Genomic DNA, 10,000 nt, shown 5'->3' on the forward strand with positions numbered 1-10,000 from the left:
AATTTATCATGTCATGTGAGAGATCGACTGATGTAAGAAGAGTGTAGTTTTTATCAGTAGTCAAACTCTCACAGCGAGCCTAATCAAATGTTTTCGAGCGCTGCAATTTTTCCTTTGAAGTCTCGATATATTTTCCTCCTGATTGCCATGTTTTGATTAAATTCATGACTTTGTAATTTACTGGTTGCTCTTACACCGTTTCCGCGGCTTGAGAATAGATATATCGGAGATGCTTGTTTTCTGGATAAGTACTGTAATATATTTATTTCTCTCGTAATTAAGGCTCTCATATTTATTATCCATGTAAGTTTCATTCCACTACAATGCAAAGAATACTCGCCGCTATTTATAAAGCCTCCATGACATTAATTTTTTCTCTCTATCAAAGACCAGTTAAGTTCAGGATTTTACATATATGTCTTTCTTTGGGACAATTTGAACAAAATGATACCTACTTTTGAAACTTGTTACAATTGAAATGGTGTTTGATTTGTCGTGAAGTGGTTGTTGAATTTTAATTTGCTTGGGTTATATTAGAGCATATCAAACATAAAAATCTCAGCAACTAATGCTGTTCAATTCAGTTGCATTAACTCTGAAGATATATAGCTTGAAATGTAGGCTATTGTAGTGATATTTGCTTTTCTTTTAATAGAGTGCCAGCTTTTCCAGGGGTCCAGATGTGGACCAAAGAGCATGACATTCTGCTGTGCAGGGAAGTTCTCTCAGTGAATCCATTTTCTGCAAAAAGAAATTCGAATGAACGAGGAAAACTGTGGGAGGAAATTAGCACCAACCTGAATAGCACAAGTGGTTTGCGTTTTTTTGTAACAAAAAGATCAGTTCGGGATTACCTCAACATATTAATTAAGAGGTACAGAAAGAAGATGAATGCTGAAGAAAGGTCAACTGGAGTGTCACCTGAACCTACAGAATTGGACCTAGCACTGGCTGATATTATTGAAATGGGGGAAGTCACTTCCACCTCCCAGGAGATTGATGAAGCAGTGATTAAAGAGAAAGAGGACACTGATAAACAGAAAGCTGAAAGTATAAGAAAAAAGGCAATGGAGAAGTTAGGAGAAACCCAGAAGAGAGCAGTCGAGGAAGGGAAACAGGAAAAGCATATGAAGAAAAAGAGAAGGAGTGGCAATGAAACAATCTCATTTCTGCGTGAGAAAGCTGAAAGCGAGAAGGCATTGAGAGAAGAAGAGTTAGCAATACGACGAAAGCAGCAAGAATTGGAGGAGAAGAAGCTGGCTTCTTATCTTGATCAACAGAAATCTATGATGGAGCTAATGCACCAGCAGCAGCAGCAACAATCTCAGATCCTCATGGCTGTTGTTGACAAACTTATGAACCAAAAAAGTTAGATCCCTGCACTCAGGAGTATTTTCCATTGTTTACCACATTATACCATAATCTTATTTGTTACAGCTTTTTTTACGTATTAATTCATTGTATTGTTAAGAAAAACTCCTTTTAATGGAGGTTTATCAAACTTGAACAACCATTTCGTTCTTTATTCAATCTTGTTGTGCCATAAGTTTACATACTGAAGTTGTGTTGATTAAATAAAGTTTTGTCATATTACATCAATAATTAAATCAAGCAAAGTATTCTTGCAACATGGGTGGGTCCAAATCAAAATACTGGGAAGTGGTATTACCATAAAGGCATGTAAGGGCATTCCTTAAAAGGGCACAAACAATGTACATTTTACCTATTTGGCTGAGCCCTATTTTTAAGTTTTTCTTAAAATCGAGAAAGCAAAAATAATTAATTATGTCCCCAAACAGCCATTCCACTGAGCTTCTCACTGGGCTCATGGAACTGTTAAACTGCTGCATTGGGGGAGTCAGGATGCCATTCCGAAATGGAGCTTGGAGGTGTACGCGAAGAGGATAGGCTGGGTCCCCATATATACACAAAGGCTGCCCAGTTGGGGAGAAAGCAAATCTTTGGAGATCATGGTACAGTCCTGAGTCCCGTAGCATTCCTGCATCATGCTTTCTGCCCTCTGGAAATAGTAAAGGTTTGTAGAATTAGGGGGGTGAAAATTATTAATAATTGTTGATAAAAGCTGCCATTCTATTTATCTTTACTGTTGTACTGTTTGGCTACAAAAGATGACCCTATGTTATAGGGTTCCTGCCTGTTTCATTGTGGTCCTCACATGTTTGCTATTTTACTGTTCACTGATTGTATATGACAACATATGAGAAGTATGTAAAAGAGGTACTGTGACCCAGGTCTCCAGTAGGTTTTCTTGTGTTCAAATTCCTGCAGTGTTATAACAGTAGAGCCCACTGCTAAAGCTTCTGATTGTTTATAAATATAAATAAAATTGAACGATACAGCTATAATTAAACACACTTACCAACAGGACCGTAAAGATTGGCAATTAGTCCATTTGGAATGGCGATTGATTGAAATTTCAGGGCATGCACCCTCTTGTGCCCATTGTAAACAATTCTTTGATTGGTGTTTGGGCGACAAATTGGACGAACTGTACCGTCCACAAAGCCGAAACAATTGTCGAGGGCCGCACCTTTATTTGAAACAGCTTAAGCATATGTCTGTAATGCATGGGGATTTAAAATAGTGTGATTCCACTCTGATATCCGACGACCATGATGCTCAAATATAAAATCAATGACTGTATTACTTATCATGGAGATTTCAGGGACAGGTCTGCCGAAAGTGCTTATGAGGTCGCTGTAGCGGCAAGGGTATGCCAGCCTTTTGAGAACGATGCATAATCCTTCAGTACTGTCACAGATTGTTCCTTGTTTACACTTTATTTCGTCAGGCAAGCCAAGAACATCAACCAAGAGAGGAATGTCGTATTTTTCGAAACGTAAATCTGTCTTACACTCGGCCTCACTTTTACCTTGCAACGTAAATCTTTCATAATTCCAAAACGGATACTCTGGATTTTTCGATATGTTAGCATCATACAACATGAGAAACTCATCCTCGTTGATTATTTCCTCGCAAAAACTTACATGCAGTTCGTCATGCGCTTTCCTGAAGGACGCCATTCTCGACCAAGGCGCTAAAAAAAGTTCCCGTCGTGTTTATCTTTTCTTAAGTCTAAAGTTCCCGCGCAAAGGACGGCGTTCTCGCCCCAGGCCTTTATATGCCGTGACGTCCTAGGAGAAGACGCCGTTCTCAAATCTTAAGGTCTCTACTGTGTCACCTTGTACACCACAGCGTGCAAATGGATTTAAACGCGTCATTTAACGTGCTCACTTCCAATATGGGAATTTCAGTCAACGCACGTATGGAAGATTTTCGACCCCATTCATGGTGAACCTGAAGCGACACACACAACAAAAATAAAAACAAACAAACAACCAAAATTTACAACAAAACATTCCTCGGTATGAAGTACATTTTGAAAGCATCTAAAGCGCTCTATTGGAGGTAATCCTTTGGTTAGGGTTTTCCTATTTTCAGCGCCACGGCATAGACCCTGATAAACTTCAGACTTGCCCCACGAGGGAGAAGTCGACACCCAGTGTAAAAATCACAATCGACATTTAACGCCTAACTAAACTCACCTTACGGCTTAATAAGATGGGATGCTCAGTTGATGAGGATAGAAAAAGCCTGCTTCTAATTCTAATCGGTTGGAATGGCTATGGTGCAATACTCATTTGCAATGAAATCTTAGGAATTGTTGCAACTACACGATGTACAATTGGTTATCTTTTATTCAGCTGGCTACAACGTTATATCTCCAGACTAAACAGCAATTATATATCCCTGGACAACCTTGAGCATTAAATTCAGCTTGAACCGAGGCTCATTTTTGTTTTCTCTGTGAAAGCTCGATTTCGTGTGAAAACAAGGAAACTGTCCAAGGACGTCTGCATGCCAATACCAGGAAGGTCTTCTGGTCAAGAGATAAAAGCATTTCGCACAACATTGTACAGTTCAGCGCCACTTAATAGTATTAAGAGGTATTACCACAATGATCAGTATCTACTGATCACTCTTTACACTGTAACAACAGCACTGCAAGAAAGTAATTGTAATCGAGTATAGTTTTTACATCCCATAAAGCTACAATAGGTTGGCGTCGACGTGGTCTAAAGCCAAAGGCGAGAACAAATTGTTTTAATAAATTCCCATATCATTTTGTCCATTTTTTTGTTGGCAACCGTGGATTTCCCGCCAAACATTTTTAATCGGAACGACATTCTATGATCATTTTACATTCAGGGACAAACAGAGATATATTGGGCGCCAATTAATGGAAGAACTGAGATACAGTGAAGTAATAAGTAAAGATATGCAATATCAGAATTTTATAAATTATGTAATAATAACTACTAAAATGATAATGATGTAAGTCAGCGATTAGTCAGCACTTGGTATCCAGTCCGGCTTCGTCGAATATTTGTTAACTTCTTTGTACACATTAGTCGGTATGTCTCGCGGACATTGCTCTCACGCCACCGTGGGCCCGGCTGTTCGCCTCAAGCATTGTTTTCACATTTTCGGCTTGGCAAGTTAAGTAATAGTTAAAAACATATGACATTTCTATGACAGTTTTCACCTCAAAGGGAATTAAGACTAAACCGTAACGATTAGTTCCAGTTTAAATGGCGTTAAGCGTCCAGTTTGTAACAGCGGAGATATCGTTACTGCCACAAACTTTTAAAAGCGCGCGAACCAGAGATTGCGAAAGAGAATAAGATCTTACGGAGGCGTAAATTTTGAAGCAGAATGAGAACATCTTCCCTTTTCTACCCAAACCGTTTGACTCGGGTAACAGAAACCACGATGCAAGTCGCGACGAGAAGTCATCATTATGCTACCATACCAGTGAGAAATGTTCCAGGTGTCGATGCGTTGCTACACTCTATCTTCTCGTTCACAATCGTAACCATTCTCCAGTTTCACTGTAATGGTTCCTTGGAATCTAGCTTGAGAAGGTGAGAGGGTTTTGTGGTATTCAGGTCGACGGATTTCGGGCGAAGACCTCAAAAACTTTTTTGACAAGGAGTTGGTGTTTGATTTAGCCTTGTTACAGCACATTTTCTTTAAGTCGTTTCTAAAGCCGCGGATCAGCAATGTGTACAGAATGGGATTAAAACAACTGTTAGCTGTCTTCAAAAGCCTCGCAAACTCGTACAACTGTCTCGTGAAGTTCGACGAGAGCAAAGCTGGGTTCGCCATAATACTTATGATGATAACCATGTGTGGGAGAATGCAAATAGCATACACCAACACTAGTCCAGTCAATAACTTGGTTGTTTTCCGGTTTTGTTTGACGCGTTTTTCCGCGACGTTTGTATTAGAGTAAATCCCCCGTTTTGAGTTCAGTCTGTGAGCTTTCCAAACGTGACAAACAATCCTAAGGTAGAAGAAAGTTAAGCAAAACGCTGGGATTACAAACTGAGGCATAATGATCGCCATGATGTATGTGAGATTCATAGCCACTTGGCTAGGCCACCACTCTATGGCTACCAAGCATGTTCCGTCAGGTTCCACTTGTAACGCAAACACGTATGGTATCTGCGCGAGACAGGAATAGATCCAGCTGAATGTCACCATGACCAAGGCCTTTCTCTTGCTAAGGCGGCCTGTCAGGGTCCTAACAATCGTAGTGTAGCGTTCAAAGCCAATACAGATTAGCATGGAGCCCGAAACCGTGACAGAGATAGAAGTCAAAACGTTGATGAGCTTGCAAAGAACAAACCCAAACGGCCATATGGCGTGGTTTTCTAAGTAGGCGAGATCGAATGGGAGATACAGAAAGATGACCAGTAGATCCGAAAAGGCGAGGTTTAGGATGAAGTAGCCCTCGGCCGAACGGAATTGTTTGCTCTTGGCTTTGAGAATCAATGCGCAAACTATTGAGTTTCCAATCACGCCAATGATGAAGACCGCTGGGTAGAGAATAAGGCGCACAATTCGAGAAGCGATATGTTCGTCAAAGACATCAAGCGGTCCATCTAATGTTGTGTTATTCATGTTATCTTTGGTCAGCTTCTACGCGCAAACCGTCTGTTGCGTCCAAGTACTGAAATATAAAGCGAACAAAAATTAGCATCGTAAGCGTACGTGCTGGGATGTATTGATTGATTTATGATTTTTTTTTATCATGCCGTTTAAATGCGTCAACGGTCTTTAGTTAACAAGAGGTTCATTGACAATTCAACCACTTTTGCTCTCCTTTATCCATCAGCGATGTAATTTCGCATAAGACGGCGTGTTTAATTGTAAGTTAATAACTTGGCGCACTTGTCGAGAAGAATAGGCCTTTTTTAACACTACCCACACGACATAGCTGGAAGTCTTTTCTAAACCCACGTACAACTGATCGTCTTTATTCGTCGCAAGCCATTTCCTCCTCCTTTTCGGAAGTAAAAAATATCGTCAAAGTGTATAATCCCGCTTAGATCTTTAAGCAGTTATCCAATTTAAAATTGAACCTCTGATAAGAGAATAACTTCGGTCACGCATCAGTTCTGATTCTCGAAGAGAAGGCAATTTAAAATAACACGTCGAGAGTTTTAATTTGATATTATTAACCCAACCAACCTTTGCAAAACGCTTCAAAAGAGAAACCGCAAATAAGAATTTTATGAGTTATCGTTGCAATTTCACGTCATGATACCTTTATTTCAAGCCATAATTTTAAAATTTGCATTGAAAGGATACACATAAACACAAGAACATCAATGTCAATGTCTTAAATATATAATGATTTAAGTACTGTTGGAAGGAGAGTGATTTTTTTTTTCAAATCGTTTGATAAGCTGCGTATATGAAACGCAACCCACAACTTCCACAAGACGGAGTATTTATTTTATACTAGGGCTTTGTTATCAATTTTTACTTACACAGTTCGTCTGTCGTCCATTTATCACAGCTTTTATTTCCTTTTTTTTTTAAGAATTTAGAACGATCAGACGTAGAGAAAAGGACCGACTGAGAGAGATTGTGTGGAAGAGTTAGCTTTTCTCGACTTGTCAGCTCATTCTCAGTGTGAACTTTTACTCATACTGCTATCGCATAGTAAATAAGTTAGTAAATAAGTTTTCCTTTACTGAGTCAGGGTCTTCTGCATGTAAGTAGGACCTTGTAAGCCGATGGGAGCTGTAAGTATTGACGATTAAAACTATCCGCAATCAAAATTTCCTTTGCTAATCATAAGATTAGTATTATACGAAAGCGACCCAAAATAGAATTGCCTTTTAGATTCAAGTTATCCTCTGTTTAAAATAGCTAAAGCTTATTTCTTTACTAGACCTTTATAGTTTTTTTGGTTTAGCCACTCAAGTTAATTCGATCATTTAATTTTATTTTATTTATATTTTGCGAAACATTTTCGCGGTCAGGACCAGCCATAAAGCGAAGCAAAAAAATGAAAATTGGCACAGAAAAAGTGTTTGCTGTATTTGCTGTTTTACCGTAATAGTGATTCTCTCTACATTAGCACCTTTACTGAAATTTAAGTAAACATTTCACTGTTTTAGTTATACAGAAAAGTGTTAATGGTTTCAGCAAAACTCGTCGATTGTTAAGTGGATAATCCGAATTTGTATTCGACCACTTCATAGGATGAGAGAACAAACAAACTATTAGTACTATATAGAAAACCTACTTCTTCAATGTGAGGTGCACTCCATGCTGATGAAAACACGCTCACTTTCTCATGCACCAACACCTTAGCTGCACGAAATGGTATGCACTTTTTGTGTGTATCAAACTGAGAAGTTTGGCTTGAAACACGACCTAATGTGTAAATAATTAAAAGAGGTTTCTTCGTTCTGTTGTTTAGAGGTACATTTAAATTTTTGTTTTAAACTTGAATTTTGTACTTGGCTCCTTGCGCACATCAAAGGTATCTTTTAAGCATGCAAGACTCAACAGTCTCAACTGGATTGCCAAAAAAAAAGTGCTAGGATTGCTGCGATAAGGTTTTTTTTTTTTTTTTTTGCAAAGCACATAACATATTTCGTCTCACGTATCCCGACGACAAATTTTTAAGACGCTTCCTTTGGCATATTTTTCTAATTCCAATTTTTAACATTTGAGAAAAAAAACATGATGTGGTAATTCTCACAACAAGTCTTGGTTTCCTCAAGTATAATTTGTGTTTAAACAAGAGGAACCCCTGCCGACATTCGGAAATCATTCCCTTTTGGTTGGAGTCTTTCAGAATGTTAGTTTAGGCTGAAGGTGTGAAATCTTGACCCCGCGGTTTGCTGATCGCCAAAATCAAAATGCCAAAACAGTGTTCCCTGCTTGAGAGCAAAACACCAGCTGGGAACCTTATCTTTTTCTTCAATTGTGACAATTTATTGTGATATATCAGTTTTTAGAACAAAATTATACATAAAACTACCATCGACAAAAAGGTAATGTATCAAGCGAAAGGCTGAAACTTACCCAGTCGGAAATGATTTTCTCACTCCTTAGATGTCGTTATTTGTCTTCATCGACACGTACTGAGATGTTTAACTTTCATTTTCTGATGCTTGCTAAACTCGGAGCGAACGCCTTTGACTTCTTAAAAATTTTACGGTGCGATTTTAATCAAGGTGATGATAATTTATGCACTCGATTTTCATTGGTTGTTCTATATTAATTTTGAAGCGTGCTTCCCCTAAGGTAACCAGCTCAATAAAGTTCTCATAGCAACAAATGCGCTATCTTCTGTACGCCGAATTCGGAACTTTGTGGCCATAGAAATTGCCTTATACAATCAAGAGTGCAGCAATGTTAGTGAGTTTTGTGTTAACCTTTAATAACTAAATTACAGCGGATAACTTTGACTGTTCTATACTTAGCTTCAAACATCCTAATTTAACTCACATTCTCAGTGTCTCGGTTGAGTGGAAAGTTAGAAAACTAATTTGTGACTATAGGTTCTTCTTAATTGTACTTATTAACCCGCGAAGAAAGCTGTCGTAGGTGGGTGGAAAACAGAAGACAAAAATAGAACAAAGACGGTGAAACTCGTATGTCTTATCTCATAGAAAATTCCCTAACAAGTGAAATTTAAACTCCATGACGCATTTTTACGTAAGCTTGCCAAAATAATGAATATGCCCTTGATTAAACTAGAAGAGAGTCAAGCCGTAAATTACTTGAAAGTCAATAAAATTGAAAGCGGAAATGTTTTGCCTGAAGTCATCAAAACGAGAATGTGTTCTCTTGAAGTGCGACATCACGTTTCTTGCCGAAAGCATCTGTGAGCAGGAGCGTTTCTTTTGATGTTTAGATTTGTTAGTGCGAGTTAACGTGATTCACTTAACTTTGCCGGCGGCAAAATAATCAGCGCCTCCGCTAGGAAATCTGTCAGTTAAATATGTATTATTTTGAAGCTTGCCAGAAAAGTGTCTCTTTTTTCCATTCCGTTCTATTACGCTGCGATGCCTATTTTTATCAAACTTTGTCTCTACAAAACTTTATGATCGTTGTTTTTTATCTGTTTTTTCTTTTTGTTGGGGGTGGGGGTAGGGTGTGCATGTTGCTTCAAGCAACGCCTTCAAGAGGATAAAGGCAGCAGAATTATGCGAAATTCGAAACTTTCATGTATGTTAAATAGATGAACACAATAAATGAACTGATCTGCACAGAACAGTGCTTAAGAATCAACTTATCTGCACTTTTTAAGCCTTAGCGCTTTTCAAGAATACTTAGTTATAATGTTATTACGTAATATGTAATAATTTAAGGATCCGATGATACTAAGAATTTTCCCATTTTCCGTTTGTTCATACGCATATATTACATTGTGGATTGCCACGCCCTCGCCCGCCACGAACGAGGCAAAAGCACGCGCGTATTTCTGTGTTGTCGACGGTACACAAATCCTACGATTAGTGAACAACCCTCCGTTAATCATTGACCTGACGGAGACATTGTCATCCTTGGATCTCTAGAATCAAATTTGGTTTTTTCGTGCAGCGCTTACGCAACCTCTTCTCACCCTCCACATCCAAATTTTGTTTTGGATTTGTTGCTAATTAAT

The 10,000-nt window shown here is 38.6% G+C and overlaps 3 protein-coding genes and 1 pseudogene across 4 annotated transcripts in view; 2 read left to right on the plus strand and 2 right to left on the minus strand.

Moving 5' to 3' along the window:
- Window positions 1-1,596, plus strand: part of LOC138043499 (probable ATP-dependent RNA helicase DHX34) — a 21,557-nt gene extending 19,961 nt beyond the window's left edge. The window contains exon 17 of the mRNA XM_068889794.1: window positions 656-1,596. The gene's annotated coding sequence lies outside the window, so the exon portion shown is untranslated. The remainder of the gene's footprint in view (window positions 1-655) is intronic.
- LOC138040647 (uncharacterized) lies at window positions 681-1,373 on the plus strand. The gene has a single exon (XM_068886333.1). The coding sequence runs from the start codon at window positions 681-683 to the stop codon at window positions 1,371-1,373; it is 693 nt and encodes a 230-aa protein (XP_068742434.1).
- Window positions 1,554-3,044, minus strand: LOC138040649 (uncharacterized; annotated as a pseudogene).
- A 654-nt stretch (window positions 3,045-3,698) lies between these two features.
- Window positions 3,699-10,000, minus strand: part of LOC138041518 (RYamide receptor-like) — a 16,540-nt gene continuing 10,238 nt past the window's right edge. Inside the window, exons 1-2 of one of the 2 annotated variants that reach the window (XM_068887262.1) lie at window positions 8,413-9,437; window positions 3,699-6,037 (exon numbers count right to left, since the gene is read on the minus strand). In XM_068887262.1, the coding sequence (XP_068743363.1) occupies window positions 4,867-5,988 (1,122 nt within the window). In that variant the 5' untranslated portion in view covers window positions 5,989-6,037; window positions 8,413-9,437 and the 3' untranslated portion in view covers window positions 3,699-4,866. Of the gene's footprint in view, window positions 6,038-8,412; window positions 9,438-10,000 lie in introns of those variants that run through there. The other variant, XM_068887261.1, reaches the window with a different exon arrangement.

The sequence above is a fragment of the Montipora capricornis genome, chromosome 3, assembly GCF_036669925.1.
Source record: "Montipora capricornis isolate CH-2021 chromosome 3, ASM3666992v2, whole genome shotgun sequence".
Taxonomy (NCBI): Eukaryota; Metazoa; Cnidaria; class Anthozoa; order Scleractinia; family Acroporidae; genus Montipora; species Montipora capricornis.